This window comes from Vanacampus margaritifer, chromosome 12 (genome assembly GCF_051991255.1).
Source record: "Vanacampus margaritifer isolate UIUO_Vmar chromosome 12, RoL_Vmar_1.0, whole genome shotgun sequence".
Taxonomy (NCBI): Eukaryota; Metazoa; Chordata; class Actinopteri; order Syngnathiformes; family Syngnathidae; genus Vanacampus; species Vanacampus margaritifer.
In genome coordinates, this window is record NC_135443.1 from 21,173,088 (window position 1) to 21,196,556 (window position 23,469).

Below are 23,469 nucleotides of genomic sequence, written 5' to 3' on the forward strand. Positions count from 1 at the left end.
GAAGAGCAAAAAAGCATGCAGCCTATGAATATTTCTTTACGTGCAGACATGATAGACAGTGTGTAGACAGAAGCAAGTGGCGCGGGAGCCTTGGCCACATCGAACTCCTTTTGTAAACAAAAGCGCTTGGAATCAGGCGAGCATTGGCCACATTATGCACAGTTGAAACATTAACACTGCTTGAATGAAAGAAAATAAAACTGTACCGTCACTTAAGTAATAATTACATTCATTCAATATACATTAAATACATGTATTGAAAATATTAAATGAAAATCATACTCCAATAAATGTTCAAAAAATATTTCGAAGACATTAAAGAACATCTAAAAGCATTTGAGTTTTTTTGTGGAAATATATTGAATATTATTAGGGGGACTAGTGCAAAGACAATTTATTATGGATCGGCTTGGTATCGAATCGGTAATGAAAAAAGTGGATCAAAGCATCCCTAATTAGTGTGTTAACCAACAAGAGCTTATCATATCAATAAGTCACGCTGAAGGTTTCATGTAGAAAGATGAAAAAAAACTTTATTTACAAAAGGCAATTTGACAAAACAATTACAATAACTTCAGTGTGTCATAACAGTATAAACATACTGTACAAAATAAAATAAGACGCATGCTGCTGCTACAGTCGCACTGGGTCACTCGTCACTTAGTTCCCCTTGTTATTTGCAGTCCCATTTAAGAGATGTCTCAAATCTCCCAGTACAGTCATTCACGCTGAACGCAACACAAAATACAAAAAGACTCCAGCTGTGTTGGTTTGCAAATTGCGCAAAACCCTGAATGTCACACACAAGACGGCTCATTTGTCGCTGTGCTTTTTGCTCCCTGCTGGCCTGAGCTTCGTTCGTTAGTTGTACGTGAGGTCTTACGTTTTCACAGGGCACCACATGCCGTCACATTCTGGAAAGAGTGAAGTGTATCTGGTGTTTGCTAGTCAGCCTGGAGGTTGCATTGGAAAATGCGTACTTTTTAAAATAAAAAACAAAAATCAGTTTAACATTTTGTTAAGTGCATGATTGGGCAGGTGTGGTTCAGGAAGGGGCATAACAATGACTTAATTCATTATTAAGAATTCTGTGGATTGTTAGCCTGTAACTTGGAATTGTTGAGCAAAACTGTATTTTATATGAATTATGATTGAAAGTATAACAGTAACATTTCTCACAGAACAGCTCATGACAACGGACCTTCGAGGTGTGCCTCGGGAAGAGGCATAACAATCACTCAACTGATCGTTCTGTCGTTTGGGAGTAACTTGGAAGTATTGCACAAAAAATGGCCTTTGCATAAATTGCAATAAATTTCTTATGAAATATTGCATGACTACCGACTGAGGAGGTGTGGCTTAGGATGGGGCATAACAATCTCTTGATTGATCATTGAAACTTCTGCCAATTGTTTGCCATTGATTTGCAAAGGTTCACAAAAATATATTTTTTTATCAGTTCCACTAAAAATATTGTTTCTTACGGTATAGCACATGACTACAGACTGACGAGGTGTGGCGAGGTGGTGTGTGTGTATGTGTGTGTTAGGCATAACAATCGCTTAAATGATTGCCAAGAATCTTTTTTTCTTTTTTTGCTTGTATGTTCAAAGAGTTGCTCAAAAATGTCTTTTTGTAGGAATCCCGATAAATAAGTCATAACATTTCTCGTTTTAATTAGTTTTAATGTCTTCTCATAGAATGAAACATTACTCTGGACAAATAAGTTGTGGCTTAGAGAGGGGCATAACAATCACTTAATTGAGCATTGTGAATTCTGTTGATTGTTCACTGGTAACGTGCAAGGGTTACACTAAAAATGTCTTTTAGTACAAATTTCAAATATGTCGTAACATTTCTCATGGAATAACGGATAACTGTTGACAGAGGTGTGGCTTAGGGATAAAAGTTTGGATTGCTGCTTTGAATTTGTACTTTGAATTTGAAAAACGGGAAACAAAGCATTGTGAATGTGAAGAAGTGCTTCACAAGTTTAGTTAATTTCTTATGTACAGGTACGTGAAATGTATAATCTTGTCCTCTTTCCTTCCAGAAAATGTTTCTACTCGACCCTGCTTAACCCGACGTCGACCCAAGTCACAACATCGTGAATAACGTCACTAAGTTCAGGGACGGTGGTGAAAGTCAAGTAAGCTGCAATGCAATGCCTGTTGACACAACTGTGCAAACATTCCCCACGGACGCCGCACAAACACGCTCAGATGAGTTGTAAAAACTCGCGTGGGAGGCACAGCAACCGTTAGGAAACCATGACTAAGCATTATTATCCCTAATTATCAGAAATATTGTTACTACTTGAAATTATTTGAGTAACAAAAAGAAGTTGGGATTTATATTCTGCAATGACAACTTTAGCTTGAATTGGCATGCACAGAATGAGAGCGGCAGGTGTGTTTCAGATGGCGCTAAGTTGGAAAGTTGTTCCTGTGAGTATTGTTGTTGACTGTTGTACGTATGTGATGCTGCTCCGTGTGTGTAAAGTAGCAGTTGTTCGAAGATTTCTAATTATTGTAGCATCTATGCTAATTTCATTTAGCTTGTCTATGGCGTTTTGCATTATGCTAGCTGACTTTTTGTCATGGCGATTAATTCTTTTTTTTAGGTTTCAGTAACTTGAACTTGGAGTGACAGCAAAAAAAAAAGTATGTTCAAGTTGTGTTTTAATAGGTTTAAATGTCTTTAAAGCATGTGGAAGGGGTTAAACCATAAACATGCTTTTTTACAAGGTCTCGAAATTCGAAGTAAAAACCACTAATGTATTTGTAGCGTACTAGCAAGCGTGTTAGCTAACCATTCATTTCCTGCTCAGAAATCTCTCTGTCTTTCGGGGAGTGTTTGAAAGATCGGCGGGCAAGCACAGACTTGTGAATCACTGCGCTAATAAATGGATGGAGACGGATACCTGACAGATGATGACGATGATGATACTGGACGTCCACAGGCTGAAACCGAGAACGGAGAAGAAAAGTGATTACTTAGTAAGCAGTCTAGGATCAAAACGTGACAAAAATTGGTCGATTAATTTGGTTCTAGTAGTTACACCAACAATGGCGTCTCTTAGAGATGATCACGTTTTGCATAGGGGATAAGATTTGTATTTGTAGGTTCGTATTTACACGCTAAGGAAAACCTTGTTTGTTCCAACATTGTAAGATTTACTTTATTTATTTATTTTTTTTAATTAAGAGGTTCCAGGGAGTGGACCAACTCAATTGAGGGTTAAATTTCCGAACTCAGGACACCCCCAGGAATTAAGTTTGGAAATGGCTGTTGTGTAAAAAGTTTGTAAAAAACTAGAAGTTCGTTAAAACACCAATAATGTGTATTTTGTTGGCACATAAATACAGATTATCATGTGGATTAGAAATGTCATATTTAGCAAAGTAAGAGGAGGCGCAACGTATTTAAACATGGGTATAAAAAACAAAAACAAAAAGCCAACATCAAGGAGAAACGTAGTCGAAACGGCGGCTTTTGAGCTGTGACAAGGAGTTTTCAAGATCCCTTTCATCTTGGGAATTCATGGACCCGCGCATCATTTAACAACCCTGCAGAGTTGACTCAGTTACCTTTCTATACAACAACATCTTAAAACAAGTAAACGTAAAGGAATTAGCAGGAGAATGTACAAGGCACGCTTGAATTTCCAAAGGTGTCATCTTCCGGGGGCGGGGCTTGTTTGCATTCTGGATGGGAGTGCAAATTCCCAATTCTTTGGTTTCACGGCAAAGGCTCAGAGATGAGGGGAAAAAGTGGAAATCTGGACGTTTTTAGAGTTCCTTAAAGTATCCAATTCCTGAAATAAGAAGAAGACTTGTCGGATGCTACGTCTGCTGGGTTTACTTTTTTCCTCCCCCGTCCGTGAGCTAACCCTGAGGGTGGTCCGGCTGGCCGTTGGGGTCTCCCCCTAAGTACCATACGATCATGAAGAGCAGGACGCCTGCGCAGATCAGGAAGGCGGGTTCCTGGTGGTTGTGCAGCACCGGCAGCTGGTTCTGTCGGGCGGCTGGCCCTCTGTGTGCCACTCCCTGGTTAAACACAAGATAATAATGTCACAATAGAGAATGAAACTTTTGTACAAAAAGAAAAGCTTAAGCTAAAATGAAGGGCTGAAATCAAACGGACTTGTTGAAATGTAGCGTGTGAGATTTGGAATTTAATTGTGAAAATCTGGGAATATGAATTGTTTCTAAGATATCCTGAATGAGCTGAGATTTTTGAAGTAAAGATCGGCAACTTTTGTTAAATGTGGAATGGTTGGAATTCTGGGAGAAGTGGGAATTTCGGAATACGTATAGTAGCTCCAATATCCAGAATTTTGACAATATGTAGAAGTTGGTTTGGCTTAGTGGAAGGAGTCGAATGACCAAAAATGGTGGTAGGCTATAATTATAAAAATAAAGTTTTTTTGGTTAAATAAATAAAACTGTGTGAATGCTCTTTACCCATCAATCACACAATAAATCCCAGACTCATTGCTATAAATAAAAACACAGAAAACTAAAGGATACAAATATAGAAAGACCCATTTAGCAGATCTTGAAATAGCGCCTCATGATGATGTCCCTCCCTGGAGGATACTTGTGTTAAATGTTAGGAATTAAATTTACATTGGAGATGGTTGCTATGTACCAACAAATTACTCATTTTACAAATTTTTCAACAGATACTTCTTTGTTTTATGACAGAAGAGATGACTTGTTGCTTGTTTGTGTAGATTTTGCCTCACAATCAACATGCTAATCTTACCCTCCTAGACAACAGGTGTTGATAAATGCAACATTTGTTGCATTTGTTGTTGACAAACTAGGCAGTCCCCCGCTATTCAGAATTTTTTGTTTAGATCAAAATTGTTGTTAGAAATCGAATTAATTATACATAACAGCGACTGCTGCGTAATTGTTTCTGCTGGTGACTGATGATTTTCGCAAGAAGCTCCTTGCTAATCTTAGCTTTTTGGCTTCCTTGTTAGCTAAATTACTCGGCTGACTAGGCAGCTTTTCAAATTTTAGGTTAGAATTGCTGCTAGAAAGCAAGTTAATTATAGATTGTGGAGATAACAACATTATTATTGTTTCTGCTGGCACCATGCTAATCTTGGCTTCTTAGATAACAGGTGTTGTTTGTTAGCTACATTAGCTGGGTCACAATCTAGGCCATTTGTTGTTAGGTTACAAGTGCTGATTTAAAAACAAAAAGCGAGTTAATCATGACGCTATGGTGATTACAACACAATTCTTATTGTTTCTGCTGGCAACTGTTGCACTTGGCAAGAAGTGATTTGCTAATGTTAGCTTCCAAGCTTCCTTGTAAGCTGTGTGGAAAGCAAGTTCATCATATATTGTGCAATTGTTGATTCTGTGCAGACGCTACTTGCTAATCTTAGCTTTCTAGCTAAACTAGAGTTGATGACTATAGTAGTTTGAGGAAAATATGTTGTTATTTTTTTAATGTTCGGTTAAACTTGGAATGGCTCATGCAAATGTGGCCAATTTAGCATGTTGCTAAACTGATGATGGGTTCCAATGGAAGCGGGAACTCAAGCTGCTCCACTATGTTTACATCTACAGGAAACAGACAGGTAAGTATAGTTGTCAACATCCTTTTTTTTTTTTTAAGACTCCAGGTGTCATGTCCTACAAAGAATATTACAAGCCTCACTCTCTACTTTGTGGGCATCCAAATCATCCCTCATCAAACTCCAATCTCCAATGCTGGGCACTGTTCTTAGGTTTTTGGACATTTGTACTGTAAGTTAGCAATTCAACACTGTCCAATGAAAAGCAAGTTTATTACAATTTTGTCAGTTTTGTTTTTGTGTTTTCTATTTATGTAATAAATATCAAATAACTTTTTTTAATCAAATATTTGTAAGATCAGTGTTCAAAGAAAAGCATTTATCTCCAAAATTGGTGAGTACATTTTTTAATTAAAAAAAAAATATATGTTTAAAATGACTTTTTATTTTTAAGGTAGTAAATCATCCCTGTCCAAAAAAAGAGTGCATGGAGAAATTTTGTATTTTGTATTCCCGCCTTAAAATACCTCACATTTTGAGACATTACATAATCATGATTTAATAGTTTATAACAATATCACAATGCAACATTGTGTTTCTATTCCACTAAATATTTCATTAGATATTAAAACATCTATATCATCAACAGAATGTGGAAAACGGAGCCACATTCTTTCGCCTGTACACACCACACATCTCCCACTCAGCTTCCATAACACGCTTGGCACTGGCTGTGACCATAGCAGGTATTTTGGTTTCGCCTGATTTTCTTTCTTCTCTTCATCCCTTCAGTCAACAACCTCACGATTTGGCCCACATCTACATGGCCATTCATTCCTCAGTCCTGCATCGGCAAAAGGGAAATCCTCTCTCTAAAACCACCAACAGGACTCGAGAAAGGTGGGTCAAGAGTCACACAGACCTGGGAAGGTACAGGCCAAACAGGCGAGTCTCGCAGTTCATTACATTCTCAGATTTATTAATAACTAAATCAATTGGACAAAAGTTATTTCCATTGGACGAGGATTTTATCAATCAACTGACTGCCACATGTATTGTGTTCCAGTCAAGTTAGCTTTTGTCTCAATATCCAAGTTCTGCTTCCTTAGCTCACTTAAATACATGTTTTAAGATGAACACCTTGCAGTCTGTCTGAAACGTATTATTTACTGGCGTAGGAAATTGGAGTTTATTTGCATTGGCAGGAGGACGTCCTGTCTTGGCCTCACGCCTTTTGGGTAAAGCCAGGCCCGGATGGATTGTAAAATACCAGCAAGAGCCGGAGTGGCACTAGATCGAGCCAGAGAGGGGGGATATCCAAAGCTGGGTTAGAAAATTAAGCCATAGCCCACATAGTGCGATAATGCCAGGACAGGAAACAGGTGAGGGGGAAAGACTGGTTTTCCCGGTTATGAATAATATAGTCTTGTAATTCTTCATATGACCTGAGTTGCACACATACAGGCCCGACCAAGAGGCTTTTCCAGCTTTTCCTGTACACCATCCCTGTGACCTGACTGCAAATGTATGTGACACCCAAGAGACCAGTCAGTCGTTTCAGGATGTCGAGATAAGAGGTCAGGATTGAGACGGCAACAATTAACCGGTATTAAAAGAGTCACTAAATATACAAATCTGTTTAAATAAAAGTTGTCTTGACAGGTCTGGTGATATTGTGGACCACCAAAGTAAGACATTGTAAAAACTTGGGAGTAACATAAGTGCTGCAGAATGATCTTATTATTGGAATTTGATTGGATGTTTTGTTGCACAACTTTTATGGCCCATTAACCTCTACGGTATCGTAAACAACTGTTTGGCGATCCAGCCAATTTTCTATTGGATCTCTACAGGTTAGACCACAACCTGTCATCATGACATCGAGCCATGTCTGTCAGTCATTCGGCAGTATTGCTGATGGCTAACATCTGTTGCTTTTATTGCACAGAGCGTGTTCACAAGCTTCAAATTGCAGAGCATTTTGTTGTGCCTTGGGGGAGGGATGCAATCAATTATTGCGCCATTGTGTCCACAGATAACTGCAGAAAACTGCAGGAATCGATAAAGCCAACATAAAGAGTGAGCTTGGTCGCCCCATTTGTGTGTAGTTTTCCCTCCCTACTACTCATAGTAAACAGTACATTCACCTCAAGAAACATTGATTCCAGCTTCATTTTTTTACTACTTTCCTTTTCTGTTGTTATTGATCTGTGTCTGTTTGTTAGAAACATTGCAATGAGCCGTTACAAAACAGCTCATGTGATTTTGTTTTCTTGTCGCAACTTACTATGCTGCCTCCCAAAAATAGCTCAGTGAACAGGGCTACACTTAAAAGGCATGCGCGCGCACACACACACACAGGAAAGAGAAACTGGCTCAGGCTTTGTTATCGTTAGCCTAATAGCATAGTTGCCTTAGTCATATTTGAACCTTTTGAAAGCAAGAGAAAGCACAACAAATTCTACAAACAAGAAGAGTCCAGTGGCCTCAAGTCAACCTTTGTGGATTACCATGACCTGGATGACTGAGAATCTACTAAGACATAAAAACATTTTTTTAAACCTCAGTTTTTAGCAAGCATATTTCTTTTTTTTTCTTTTTTTTATTGATATTGTGACAGCAAAGTTAAGTTGGCAACTATGCTAATAGGCTAATGTTATGTTATTTCACTGTCTGTCTTCTGGTGACTGTTGCTGATTCTCAGGTTTGGAGCACCTTTAAAAGATTTTTAAATTTTTCAATTATTTTTTGGGAAGACCAAGAATGAATGGTGCGCCACATCAGTTTTAACTAGTTCGTAGTTAAGGACAGCAAGGAAACAGGAGTCCGGAACATTAAGAGGGGCTAGCCTAGTTAGCACGCAGGCTAGCAAAATTAGCACATCAGTATGTCTATATAAATTGGAGCTACTTTGATTTATAGGCAATTTAATGTGAATTTTACTGGTTTATTTGAGTTTTACCATGAGTAGTTTTTGTTAGAAATGTTTTAATGTTACAATTAAGAGGTGCTAGGCTAGCGAAGTTAGCACACGGGTTAGTGAAATTAGCATGTCAGTATCTTTAATGTCTATAAATTGGAGGCATTGGAACTTTATGAGAAAATTCAAAGTGAATTTTACTGGCTGGAAAAAAATGCACACAATTTTAAACACAAAATAATGGAAATAAATAAGAACATAAAGAAATAAAATAAATATAATAATATTAAAATAAAAGCATTTACATGAAGATGTATATAAATCAATCATAAATCAAAAGGGGAAAAAAATGAGTACACAAAAAACACCCCCCTTTTGTCTTTGACACGCCAACAACGCGCAGCCGTTGACACCCGAAGGGTGCGCAATTCCTCCGAGTTATTTTTGTCAGCAAGCACTCCCACTGAAAGACGACACAGTGTGTAATAGCCTCTGCTGAAGTGTGTGTGTGTGTGTGTTTTGGCAGGATAATTAGACCTTGTGCCTTTTCTCACCGAGAGCCCTTTAACCACAAAGCTAAGTAATAATGTATCTACACTGTCACGGATACTGGCCCCTGACACACACACATGGACACCAGACAGCGTTTACTGATGTCTAAAACACAATGCAATAAATCCAACACACACATCGGGCAGACGTGCAGATGACTCATGTGATGATGCGTTCAAGGACACTACAGTATTTTTGCATGTATAGAAAGTTTGTGTTGATTTTCAATGTGTACAAATTAGCTGTAATTAGTGTACCGGTAGTCATGCAGGTGGCCAGCGAAGGGAATCTTGGATGAGGTGTCAAATCTGTACTGTCCCATTCCCAAATTAAGGAATATTAGGGCGTGACTCACAAGCACCGCTTTGTGTGAGTGAGTTCAGCTAGAATAAAATGATAGCTCCAGTTCCGGGGGAGTGGGGGGTTTGGGGCCAGGTTTCTCTGAACTTCAGCTTTTTGAATTGGATATACCGGTACTACAGCAAAAACTTGTTGTATGTTTCTTCTGTCATAGATGGATGAAGTGCCATTGATGTTTTTAGATCATAATAATTGAGACAGCTCAATGTGTTACTTTTGCACTGTTATCAGTGTTGTTTGTTTCCTAAAAAGAAGATAAACTACAGTACTGGTTTCCACTTTACTAAAAAGAAAAGATTTATAGTAGATGATGAAGAGGAGGGGCCCCAAGAAAGATCTGTGGGGCACACCTGAAGTGACACAGGAGGGGATGAATATGAAGGACTTGTGTGTGGCCGGAGAAGTAAGACGAGAACCAGTGTATTGTTTTATTTTGTTAAAAAAAATGCTTAGCTTTAATATATATATATATATATATATATATATATATATATATATATATATATATATACATATTTTATTGAAGCTATTATAAGTTTAATAAATTACAGTTGCTCACATTGTTGGTTTGCTAAAAAAAAAAAAGACAAACTATTGATGTTAAAATAAAAAAGTTAAATCTGTTACCTGATATTAAATTCCACTTATATGCATTGTTTGTTATATAATGGGGCTCTCCTTGCCCACATGCAAGGGCATTACAACCCTTTAATTGCGTTTTGATGAAATGCTCTAAAGTGACACGTGGCACGAGAACAGGGAACCAGCCTCCGCCTTCCTCTTTTTTCTCTCGGTCTGCCCATTGTTCTAATAAAACACGTGTGCACTTTGGGAATAATTCTGTGCTCAAGTTCACGGGGAGGCTCATGCTATTAAGACACACACATGCACACACCTTCTTCTCTTTCTAACTTCCCCAGTCATGTGAATAAGTGTTGAGTCACGGCGGCTACTTATCACGTTATCGCACTCTTCTCCAGTCTACCGCCGGCTTCCTCTGCGGCTTTTTAATCATGGCCAAGCGAGGGCAGAGTTGTCAACAATCTGAACGCATCTAAATGCTGCGTTTAATCGTTAAAATCCACTTTTATGTGCATGTCTGAAGGGCCGGCGGGCGCAGGCAAATGCAGTAATTGACTCACAGTAAAGATGGGGGAGTTACTAAGCTGCGTTAATGACGGGCTTTCCGTCTCAGAAAGACTCAACACGAGGTGGCTCGCGAGCAGAGTTTTGGAACACTCTAATGAGATTAAACAGACTCGAAGCCGGGAGGAATAGAAACGGTGATGATGCAACATGCAGAAATAATGCCAAACCAAAACGGGAGCCATGCGTAAAATACACTCGCTCTGCCTTGGATCAAATTTAAAAACACGCCAAGCAGCAAGCCTTGACGAGATTATGTGTAACAATATGCTAAAATGAACTTCAGTATGAAAATGTCCTTTTGTAATTTTAAAGAAATTTTACATTGCTGTTTTTTCAATCGTGGCTTTGTTGTAGCCTATACTCTGTATGCATTGCTGCTGCAGTTTCGGTTAAAGTAGCAGTTGTTTCAAAGATTATTATTATCGTAATATCTATGCTAATCTCCATTAGCTCCTCTATAGTACTTCACACTATATGTTAGCATTAAATTAGTGGACTTTGATCTGTGTGACAATTTTTGATTGGAAAATTGAGTCATTGTTTTTTTGTTTCGTCAAAATTATGTTACAGCGAGAGAGTGCATGAATTCTTTCAAAAGTGTATTTTAACTAATTTTAATGTTTTCAAAGCATGTGGAAGAGGTACAATTATCTTTTTTTTGGAAAGTTTCATCATTGGCTTAGTTGGTCAGTGAGGTGTTTGACATTTATTATTACAGTAACATCTGTGCTAATCTCTGTTAGCCCGTCTATAGCGCGTCCCATTGTAAGTTAGCATTAAGACATCAGACTTTCGTTATACAAAATGATATAGTTTGTGAAAACATTTTGCTTTATAATGACAGTAGTATATATGCTGGTTTCTGTTAGCCCGTCTATAGAGCGTCCTATTGTATGTTAGCATTAAGATAGCAGACTTTCATTAGACAAAATGATATGATTTGTTGGAACATTTTGTTGTATGATTGCAGTAATATCTATGCTAGTTTCTGTTAGCCCATCTATAGAGCGTTCCATTGTATATTCGCATTAAGCTTGGTAAAACGTTTTGTTGTTTAAATATGCAGTCAAACAACGGACAAGTGAACATGTGATATTATACGATGTCACCCATTTCGTGATAGTCGCAGAATGAGAACATACAGCAAGAAATACTTTTAAAATGTTTGCTTTAACAAGTTTATCTGTTTTAGTTTTCCTCTATCCCAGGTGGGTCTTGAACATTTGCAGGGCAATAAATGGGGGTTCACTGTTCTTTAAAAGGCAAATGTAAATAGACGACTTAAGGTACGTGATTCAGACTGACCCTCAGTATGTAGTCATTGTAGTCATCTCCGATGCGTCGAAGCTCCTGTCCGATCTCCACTGCCTGCATGTCCCCCACTGCGTGTCCAATCTCGGCGAGTGAGGGCCTGGCATAAGAAAGTTCTGGAAGCAAAAAACAAAACACTTCAACCTTATTGTGGTCATAAAAGCGCTCACAAAATACAAGCATTATCGTGATAGCTCGGCCAATTAGCCCCGCGCCATCCCGCCTTGACGCTGCCATTTATCAAAATTGGAGAAGACAGATGGGGCCTGGCCAGTAATTACACGACTGGAGTGAAGCATCAGCTCAGTAAATCAAAACAAGCAGGGGAAGATCCGACTTGCTGGAAGGAAGTTGGCGCTCTTGGATGTACCAAACGGATCCTAACCCGGTCACAGATGAGCTTCGTGATCGAGACAACCCACTGACCCATCCTGAGAATTGCTGTGTGTGTGTGTGTGAGTGTGTGTGAGTGTGTGTGTGTGTGTGTGTGTGTGCGTGTGTGTGTGTGTGTGTGTCACACACACACACACAAATATAAAGCATGCTAAAGCCCACAGGTCTTAATGAAGCATGTTTAGACTCCTACTATCTGTCCTGTACTGATAAAAGTGGAAGAAAACAACAGAATTGCTGAGATTTTGGCTCTAAAACGGCATAACTTTAATAGATACAAATGCTGTATTGACAATTCTAGCTTTTTGAAAGATAAGAACTCAGCTGAGTACAAACCGCAGTCAAGACCAAACTATACTTTGGTGAGTGGTAGTAAATTCCCCAATTTGGAGAATAGCAGCAAGTTTTGGACTCACATTGCTGTGGTAGTCATAACGATGTCATCAACGCTAAATACAAAAAGCAGCTCCTGATAGTTGTATATTTCCTAACAGAAGTTAAGTAAACCCTATAGGCGGCAGCATTGTGTATTCCTATTCCTCTAACTACCTAACCAAATTATTGGCAGACAGACAGAAATCTAACACAATGTTTCCCATTATCCCTTATGTTTTCCATCCTGCGAGGCCAAATGAGGTCACCAAAATATTAGATTTGAGGACCAAATAGGACTCTGGTCAGCGTGAACTCATTGTTTTTTATGTGTCAGAACGAAAGGGAGGGGATTAGCGCTGCTCGTTACTGCCTGTTTTGTCCCACGACGCGGCCCGTTTGTTACCAAAACAAGCATCAGAACATTGCGGTGGCTAAAAGTGGGAGACAAATCAAAGTAGCACTTACGTAATGAAAAAGGAGCACTTTGGTGTCCCGTGGCTGGAGGTGATGATGTTTTTGAGTCAAAAATAAAATGCACTTAGTGGAAAGAAAGCTAATAATTTGATGCTGAAAGCGCCTTTTGTATTAGATTACAGACGGGGCATCATAATATGAAATTTTTCGTCTTTTCTAGGAAAAATACATGCCCTATTTTATAAAAGATGACAGAGAGCTCATATTGGTTAAAAATTATAAAGCAGACAGAGTAACTTAACCCCATGTAATACAGTTCAGTTCACAATAACAGACATTTTCCCTATAGGTATTGTTAAACATTACAGAAAGAATCTATTCAGCCTTGTTTACAATTACACCGTCTACAGTCAAAAAAACATTTTTTTAAATCTGATTTCTGCCTAGCAACAAGTGACCAAGAAAAATAATCCAACTAATTCTGTTCGATTCCAAATCACAAGTTTTCGGAAAAACTATGTAGACTTTGAGTGGACTTCTTGGTTACCCCGTCCGTTTTTTTTTTTAAACAAACTTTGTATTGAGTGCAATCAACAGATTCTTTATAGCATCAAGTGATTGCGCAAACATGCCAGGAAATATAACCTAACCAGTCCAAGTTTTAGAACTAGCGAGAATTTTAATCGCACTTGTCAAATTTTACAACCAAACTGTTTTTTTTATTTGACTTTGAGTGAACTCTGGCTAGCAACAAGTGTCCGACAAACCAGAAAAATAATCTGAACAATTCGGTGCCTCTGCATTTATAGCTAAAACTTTATTTTAAAGTGTGTCAAATAAACCACATGGACTACTTGTTTTGTTGGACTGTTGCGTCATGATACTTCTTGTTTTATTTTTCCCTTTACTGTAGGTCCATCTGCTTCTTGTCAACTTTCCCTGTCCTTTGTTGGAAGTGAGTTGATGATTTGACAGCTTTAACAGAGAGAGAGATAGAGGAATCCATTGTGACTCATACATTGTAGTTTCATGTTTTAGTTTGACACCCATTGTAGTTAAATATCACCGCATGCATAAGATGCTTCTGCACGAGTTAATACAATATCACTATGAGATGCACGACGAGCTATTTCCAGTGGCCAAATGCAGGCTGGTGACCTTCAATGTGTGTCATTCTTTCAAAGCTGCAGCTGCACTCGCACGAGAGATTGTTTACACACAAAGTCTACTCACGTGACCACACTCGCTTTTCGTGTCCGTGCGTGTGCATGTGTGCTCACCGCGCAGCAAGCGCCTTCTCCCGTAACGCGCCACCTCCGGGACGCTCACCAGGGCGTGTTGCAGGACCTGAGCCGCGGGGCTGGGCGTCTGCGTCGAGGCGGAGGCGGAGGCGTGCGGCGAAAGCGGTGAGCCTGGAAGAGAGTCACCCTCCCCGGATAAGTATCCGCTGGACGAGCGTCGGTACGGGAAATGGAAGATGGTTCTGGTTTCGAATACGCCGCGGCGCTCCGGGGAGAGGAGGGGGGAGACGCTGCTCCTGCGTCGGGATGGCGAGCGCGGCGCGCCCGCTGCGGGTGCGCCTCCTCCGGCAGCTGCTAGTTCGCCGCCTTCCTCGGTGTCCAGTCGGCAGAAACCGGAGCCCTGCTGCTCTCTGCGCCTCTTGCTTAGCTCCGGCCGCGGACGTCCTTCGCTCGCTTCTGTGGTCACTGCGGTCCCATGAGCTCTGCGGGGGTGAACGCAACGGCACCGTCAACCTGAACCATTCGACTGCGGCTTTTTCTTTTACCGCGGCGGCGTGTCTTTTTCGCATCGAATCGGATTATTTTACCGCCCAATGGAAACGAGCGCATTACTATAGTCGCGAAAGTTTTAATAGGATTTTTTTTTCAGTGTCAAAAGGAAGCAAACTTTAAAACTGCGTCACACGCAGACATGGTCAAGGAAAAAAAGGCGCTTTTATTATAGCAGCCACTTTGTTATTTTATATCTTGTATGCTTATTGTCACATTGTAACATGTCGACTCTTTTAGTGGATTATTTCACGTAAAAAGTAAATGATATATTATTGGATACGTGTGTGTGGGGGCGGGGGGGGCATCTCTTCCTGTTTGTCCAGACTGAAGCGACTTCCTCGGCGCGCAGCCACAATGACTCTCCCGGGTGCCGACACATTATTCAACGCCCGTTAATTCTTATTTTATTGTAATTTCATTCGAGTTATTTTAGGACTTTCCGCAAAATACAGCCAACATGGCGCAATAATAACAATGTGGAAACATGACATTAACATTGATTTTGTCACTTTTCATATTTTGATTGGTTCTGCATGACTTTATTACTATTATACCGTGCGCGCGTCCTGGCCTGCACGTGAGGCATGCGCGTCCTCAGCAGGCAAATGCGCGCACTGGCATCATCTCCTCTTCCTCCGGTTTACGCACCGAACACCGGCATCAACCTGTTAGCTCCCTCGGCGTTTTTTTTATAGGTTATTATCGTCCTCACCAGTCCGAAAAACATGCAGGTGAACCAGTCTGCGCTGATCTATGACATCACACCACGAAAGAAAAAAACGGGGGGGGGGGGGGGCTGATCCGCTAACCCCGTGAACTCCAGGAGATGAGGCCCTTGCACTGTTAAAAACATCAAATTTTGAGTTTTTTTTTTTTTTTTGCTTAAATATGGCGCTTTTCATTTCGTGAAGAACTTGAACGCACCATTTAGGGACGCTGTTTCAGCTAGCGGATACAAATAATAATAAAACAAATTAAGGACTTTTTTTTAGAGGAGTATATTAAAAATACGCCTTATATGGATTCATTTGAAATGTATAAAGGGCCTGATTGAGCAATTATGTTTGGAAATGTGCTGTCTCGCCTCGACGCGGCGTGACAGTTGACTCGCGCCGGTAAGCCCCGAGGCAATCGTGACTTTGTAAAAGTTACAAAAGTCAATAAATATGAGAAAATAAGCACCGTTCGGACCCGGTTCAAACTCACCTGTGCATGTCAATGGTGACACATGACGACCGCCTCAGCGAACACGATTTAAAATAATGTGTTTAAGTGAATAACATGAATAACGACAAAGAGTCCGAGTGAAATAGTTCCTGGGGGAAAGTCCAAATAAATCCTCGTAGTTGTGCTGAACAATCCGCGTTGAGGAGTGTGTGAGAGGAGGTAAACAAAGTCCAGCCGAGTGTCTTTTGTGTGAGGTTTCCTTCCTGTGTTGTGCTTGGTCTGCACTGGCCCGCAGAATCCTCTCTCTAGTGTGTGCACCGGCTTTTATCCAACCTGGGTGGGTGGGCGTATCCTCAGGCTGACTCCCATAGGCTTTACTCTGTTGCCCCCTAATGGTCAAATGTAGTAAGAAAGCTCGAGGAGCTTTGTTCCTTTTTCAGTTTCACTTTTCTTTTTTTCTTTTTTAAAATAAAAAATAGTAAGTAAACGACACATTGCATCAGTGCGTTTATTAAAAAACTATTCTTGGTAATAAAATGGGATTTATGGTGCATCAAAAAATAACGTAGGTTGTTATTTTATAGGAAGAAGACATAATTTATGTATTGCTCACATTTCTTATTATTTACTTTTCAAATAATTATAATTGTGTAGTTAGAATCTTCCTGCCATTGCTGATGGTCCGGATTTGAATCAGGCCTTGCATGTCTATTGCAATAATTCTCAATGAATTTTAAATACAACTGAGACTTTAGTTGATCAAATGGAGAAGAAAGTCGTCAATATTTTTTTTAGTCACTATTGACTCTGCTGACAATGTTGATTCACATGAGTCACACTCATTTTATGTTCAACTTAAGTTTGTCTCTCAAAAGCCACTATGCTCCCACGTGGAACCCAGAACTGTTAGTTAGCCTGAAATATATGTATTTATTTATGTGTTTTTTCGACAGACATATGAATCTTGCATAACATCACATGCGACTTCAGCTCAGTGATACGATACGATACGATACGATACGATATGATATACTTTTATTTTCCCCGTGGAGAACTTTTTCCTGGACTCCGTCCAGCTGCAGTTTACAGTAAGAGAAAACAACATAATAGAAAGAGATGAAATTAAAATTAAATAAATAAGAAGTGCAGCAATAAGTAGAAGACTTCCCAGAAGTCTTCACAGGAGTATACATGTGTAGAGAAGTACATTGCACACACCCATATACACACACACAGTCCATTTCAGTGAATGAGCAGGACTCAAGGCTGGTCATTCATCCCCATGATGCCCAATCTGCTTTTAGGTCTGTCTGCACAAAAAAGGTGTGAGTGAGCATCTAAAGATGTAACCAATAATAGACCATGTTAGGTAATAGCTTGCTGAGCTTATCAGAAAGTTTGGCTTTGTGTGTAAAAAGCTGGAAACTTTGTCAATATTAGCATGGAGTAAGCTGAAACAATGCTTGATTGGGTTCTGTTCCTGTGAAGAGACTCACCTCACAGGCACACGTCCATCACACACAAAAGTGCAATTAAGTCTTAATGAAGTCTAAGGGTTCATTTTACTTTGTTACCATAATAAAAAAAAAAGCCTAAATCATTTGTAACGTACTGTCGCAATATCAATAATAAAAAAATAAAATAATAATAATAATAATAATAATGCATTGGATTTATATAGCACTTTTCTAGACACTCAAAGACACTTTACAATGGAATGGATACATTATTCATGCAATCACACATTCACACTGTGCTGGCGGTAAGCTACTTTAGTAGCCACAGCTGCCCTGGAGCAGGCTGACGGAAGCGTGGCTGCCAGTGTGCTCCTACCACCAGCAAGCATTCACACCTTCCATACACCAGTGTGAGTATAATAACAATAACAATAATAATTAGTTGATTATTGTGGGTGATCCAGGTCCTGGTAATTGTCAAAGGTTGAATCATGGCAACTGGATTTGTCTTGTTAATTTAATTTGTTGTGTTTTAAACAAATCTTCTGAAAATGCCTTTGGTGAAATGCCTTTGGTGATTATGCTATTAAGCTAATGAAATGTTACTTAAAATGCCGCCTGTACCGTTAATGAAGGTTTTTGTGATGAGCCCTTTGAATGGGTTTAACAATAGAAACACATTGTAAGTTGGCAAACACACACAAACACGTACACTTATACACACACACATGCATAAAGTGCAGACAGACAAAAGGCTGACAGCATCAATACAATTTACATGTGATCAATACTGATTAATTCCTCAGTGTGGGAACCTTTCTCCGTAACGTGTCTAGTTCTCTTTGTATGTGTTTAAATATTTCATACAGGGACTTCTGGTGAATTTACTTGGGAATATACTTTAATCAGCAATCAATCATTCAAAAGTCTATATTGTGTGCTGTGTCTCATGTAAATCTTTGCTTGTCATTGTAGGTTTTATTATTTTATTTTTTGGGTGCAATCACACACATATATGGTCTCACAGGCGGGAAGCAAACTTACGCTAACCTGCACCAAAGGCAAGTGACGGTAACCACTCCACCACCCGGAGCCCTTGCTTGTCATTGTAGTCCTTGGGCCAAAGCCCAAAATATGACGTAACGGTACCACCAGGGTGGGTTTTGGCTCATGATCAAGAAGACACTTATTCGTGCTTGATAATGTTTTGTTTGGTATAATTTTAAAGGGCACATTCTAAGCTTTAATTTAAGACCATTTGTGAAGATCTTTGTCAAATATATAGGCAATTGGAGCTATTCAAACTTTCAAAAACACAATTTTTTTCACATTTTCCACCTAAACTATACCCTTTATTTAAGCGCTGTGGCTTCAAGGAACATGATAGACAGAAAATACAACAACTGAAATATTCACCAGAGTCCAAGGATTAAGAAAAGGTGTAACTTATTCTTATTATGGCATTGTTGGACATGATTTGACACCTTAAAATGAGAAGGAGCCTTTTGACAAAAAACGAGGCTTGACTCAATGCAGGCTATTGGGGTGAAAACTATACCCATTATTTATGCCACGTGGCATCAAGGTACATTAAATACAAAAAAAGATAAAAAACAGAATACTCACAGGATTACAAGGATTCAGGAAATGCCATTGTTAAACATGATTTCAGGCCTAAAATAAGACTTTCTTTTGTGGCTCCCAACCTTACACCCAACAGAGGAATTCCCATTTGAAGAAGCCCTGTGAAGCATCAACAACTTTTAACTTGACATCTGTCCAGCAACATTCAAATACAAGGGTGCCCAAGTCCGGTCCTGGAGAGTCCCTATCCAGCCTGTTTTCCCTGTTTCCCTTTTCAAACACACCTGAATGAAATGATCAATTTGTCATCAAGCTTTCCAAAGCCTCAATACAATCCTGATTGTCTAATCTACTGCCATAAATTCATAAAAGAAAACAAAGATTGTTAAAAATCAGGGGCGACAGGCAATTAATCTAGGTTTTCATACTCTTGTTAACAAAAGTGGGAAAAAATGTTAAACTAATAGAAATAGTTCAAATGAATTTTTGACGTTTATAGTCGTCAATGGCAGTGAATGAATAAAAAAATATATATATTATTAAAAATTTGAGGCGACAGGCAATTACATTTTTTAATTGTAATTAATCGCATGACTTCACTAGTTAACTCACGGTTAATCAAAAATTTTATATCTGTTCTAGATGTACAATTTAAAAAATATAGGTTTTCATACTCTTGTTACCAAAAGCGGAAAAAAATGTTAAACTAATAGAAATAGTTCAAATGAATTTTTGACGTTTATAGTCGTCAACGGCAGTGAATGAGTTATTAGATTCAGGTGTGTTGGAGTAGGGAGACATCGGGAAAAAAGGCTGGATAGGGGCTCTCATGAACTTGACTTGGTACTAGAGAACCCCATCATGGAACTGTTCCGGGTCTCCCTGCACTCCCTCCGTACTTCCGTATGCATGGTACTTCATCTATCTGGATTTTATACCTCTCTATGAGAGAAAATGTTAGGTTTGATATTAGCTTCCAGAGAAGGCATTTGGCAGCTACAGCTATCATGTATCCCCTTGGTGTTTTGCTTTTGTCAGGCTAATCTGTGGTCGGTGCCTATCCTGCCCTAATTCTATGCCTAGATGTTGTAACTGCCTGCAGAACACACTGAAGTATTTTCCTAACGAGCCTTGTTATTTATCAGAAATAGAACCAAAGTCTCTGAATCATTTAGTGTTACTGTTGCTGAATGACATGCATGCGTTCACGAGCAGCCATTCAGTAAGGCCAGCCAGGCTCGATTTTGAGTCCCCCGCAGATGCCTGAGCTTCTCACTCTATCTTTAAGGGAGAGTCCGGACACCATGCCGATGTGCTAAACGAACCAAAGCACAGGCAGGCTTAATATAGCTTTTCATCCATCCATCCATTTTCTAAACCATTTATCACGTCAATTTATTTTGGTAAAATAGTCAGTCTTATAAATAAATATATGAAAAAATATCTCATATAATATTAATCCTCAAAAAAAATTGAGGAATTCTTTTTTTTTTATATATATATAAAGTAAAAAAAAAGCAATTAAAAAAAAAAGGTTTTAGTGAATTTTTTTTTAAAGTGCTGTAAAAATACAACACTTGGAAAAAATAGAAACACATTTTGAAAGAAAAATAAAATTTTTAATACAATTAATGCAACAACAATATTGTAAAATGCAGTGATTTTTATCCCCCAAAAAATATTATATACACTAAACTATTTTTCAGAGAAAAAGTAAAGAAAAAAATTTACGTACAGAGAAAATCTAGATTTTTTTCAAATGGAATTATGAAATGTAAATTATTTAATGCAATGTAAATAATAATGTACTAAAGCAAATTTAAAAAACAATTATTGGAAAAAATGAATTTACAAATTCAGCTTTCTAATACAATGAATTAAAAAATAAACTTCACAATTTTTTCCCCGCACAATTAAGATCTTACAATGTTTTCTTGATAAATTCTAAAAAATAAATTTTTTAAAAAACACTCAGAAAAATAAATTTTGTTGGGGGATTTTTTTTTTTTAATGTAACTAATAATAAAATGTAAGATGTAATATTTGGCTTAGTCTTAAATATAAAACTTTCTCACTATGTTGCAATTTACTTTTTTTTTTAAATACAAGATATACTGAAATAATACAAAGTAATTTCCCGAAAAACAATTGGGTTTGAAAAATGTTTTGGGGGGAGAATAACATCAGATATTTTTCAATAATGCGTACCCTATGGAGAGTTCATCTGTACATTTTGTATGCTAAACTAGCACAGTAGCACTACTAGACTACACTACACGTGTTGTAACATTCTCAACAGTAGAAGTGTTTAACGTGTAAACTTACTGTTACGGTGAACTTGCTCAACCTCTGTGTCAAATAAGGCTAATTAAGGACATATGTGTGTGTGTGTGCGCGCGACCAAAAGCATTTAAGAGCTAATAGTAAAAGCAATCCGCCACTAATGGAACCTCAATTGGTTCCCAAGCAGTCATCCATGGCCCTCACTCTTTCATCACCCCTTACTGGACAATAGCAGCCACCTGGACTAATAGTGTGTGTGCACATGTGTGCGTATGTGTGCTTGGTAATATTGACTGGTTGCAACTGGAGAGGTCGGAACACAATAGCGCTGTAACGCTGAAGACCTAAGACCATTCTGTGAGAGGTCGCAGCTATGTCACACACACACACACACACGCACACGCACACGCACACACACACACACACACACACACGCACACACGCACGCACACACACACACACACACACACCCTTAATGAGCCCTTTTACGTGGAGGTTGCGCAAGTTCACTATAAAAGTGTTAACGCAAAACTTGAATGTATTTACATGTGAGCTGAACACCTCTGGGCAAATTTACAACAATCTTTTTTTGTACCGTAATGTGTAAAAATGTCATGTTGGATGTGTGCCTTTAAGGGGTGTGGCTTAGGGAGTGACATCATGAGCTAAAGTGGGTTGGTGTGAGAGTCTTGCCATGAGTTGTGGCCTACAGCAGAATTGTTGACCTCAGACTAGGGTGAGGGTTTATTTTTCCAACAGTTGAATGTTTCTAAGCACACAGGCGAGATATGGAAGGTGTGGCTTCAGGTCCTTGAGTGACCCGGCCACAGACCAGAAACGAATCTCGTTCAACAGGTCAAAGCTGAAAATATCCTTGTCTAACCTCTTTCGCAGTACCTGCAAATGTGGATGTTCAAAATGGAGTCGATTCACTATTAACAACATCGAAAGTGCCTCCAATTCTCTCAAAATAAAGTTTAGATGTTCTAGTATGCTTTGCTTTCTGGCAAAAGCCTGAAGGTTTTGAAGAAACACTGACTGAAATTTGGAACTGTTCACAATACCCTTTAGATACAGCTTCTGTCTCAGCACCCTCATCACATAGTCCGGACAAATGATGAAGATGGGAGATCGATCGATCTATCTATCTATCTATCTATCTATCACAAAAATGTCAAGAAAAGCCGACCAGAACATCAGAAATTTATTTGGAGTTCTTTAGAGGCACTTTTAAAAAGGTGCCAGTTGTGTGTGAGTTCCAATTGGTTAACTAATGCTACTCTTTCTTTTTTTTTTATTCTCATGTCTTTTCTTTAGTTTCAACTTACACGTAAAGCATTTACTGCTTTACTGTGTGTCTAGCTGTGTGTTTGCACATGTGTTCTCCGCTTGTTGACAAGATTTGCGGTGGTGTGCCAGTGCAGTTGCTCTCACTTGGCTGTGATTAAACAGCAGCGGCAGAGTACTGATACCACACACACAATTGTGCACACCAAAGACCAACAACTCATTATAGCACTTTAAACCAAACAAAAATCCCCCAAAGCTTGTTTTTAACTTGCTCACTAACCATTTTAATTAATATTTTGTGAATGTTCTTTTTTCCCTCTCTTGTAAAAAAAAAGCAACTTTAAAATAATAGTAATTTAAAAAAAAAACTAAAACATAATCGGAGGGTTCAATTTTGATTTGCGATGAAGAAAAAATGCATTTATTACAGTTTTTCTCTAAAAGTTTGGCACATTTCTTGAAACGGAGATGACATTTTCAAAATACCATAGACAAATCCCGAAACTACCTTACAATTGGTTTCAACTGAATGGCATTTCTCTTTGCTTACATCAAATTGCCAACGTCTTAGTACGTCTCAATTGCATTAGTGGATCTGTGCAAATTGTGGTGTACATTTAGCCTACAGTTAGCACAATGTGCCCACATTTAGCACATTTTCCAAATAGATAGATCTTGCTGATCAAACTGGATTAGTTGTCTTTCAGTCTAATTAATGGCTGTCCTCTCCAAAACATGTCATCAGGATTTCAGTGTGTAAGTCATAATGTGCAAAACCATCTGTTCAATTGTCAAAATTAGTCAAGCATACCACAGGGGATCAGTGTAGAGTATGATTGAGACATTCACACCATTTTTTCCTCACAGCATTGCAAGGGAAAC

At 38.8% G+C, this 23,469-nt stretch overlaps 2 protein-coding genes across 2 annotated transcripts in view; one reads left to right on the plus strand and one right to left on the minus strand.

Annotated features, from left to right (window-relative positions):
* The window catches only part of arhgef33 (Rho guanine nucleotide exchange factor (GEF) 33), a 144,728-nt gene that overhangs the window by 80,570 nt on the left and 40,689 nt on the right, over positions 1-23,469 (plus strand). Inside the window, exons 9-10 of the mRNA XM_077581889.1 lie at positions 2,054-2,149; positions 6,332-6,439. The gene's annotated coding sequence lies outside the window, so the exon portion shown is untranslated. The remainder of the gene's footprint in view (positions 1-2,053; positions 2,150-6,331; positions 6,440-23,469) is intronic.
* bcl2l11 (BCL2 like 11) lies at positions 507-16,260 on the minus strand. Its single transcript, XM_077581890.1, has 5 exons — positions 16,013-16,260; positions 14,294-14,736; positions 11,826-11,947; positions 3,893-4,049; positions 507-3,817 (listed from the first exon to the last, which is right to left on the minus strand). The coding sequence occupies exons 1-5, from the start codon at positions 16,018-16,020 to the stop codon at positions 3,792-3,794; spliced, it is 756 nt and encodes a 251-aa protein (XP_077438016.1). The 5' UTR covers positions 16,021-16,260; the 3' UTR covers positions 507-3,791.

Bases quoted from the DNA above. Each gene is read 5' to 3' on its own strand.
- bcl2l11 (XM_077581890.1), bottom strand. The intron at 11,948-14,293 runs GTGAGCACACAT...TTTTGCTTCCAG, and splicing joins GAGAAGGCGCTTGCTGCGCG to AACTTTCTTATGCCAGGCCC. The intron at 4,050-11,825 runs GTCAGTCTGAAT...GTGTTTAACCAG, and splicing joins ACAATGACTACATACTGAGG to GGAGTGGCACACAGAGGGCC.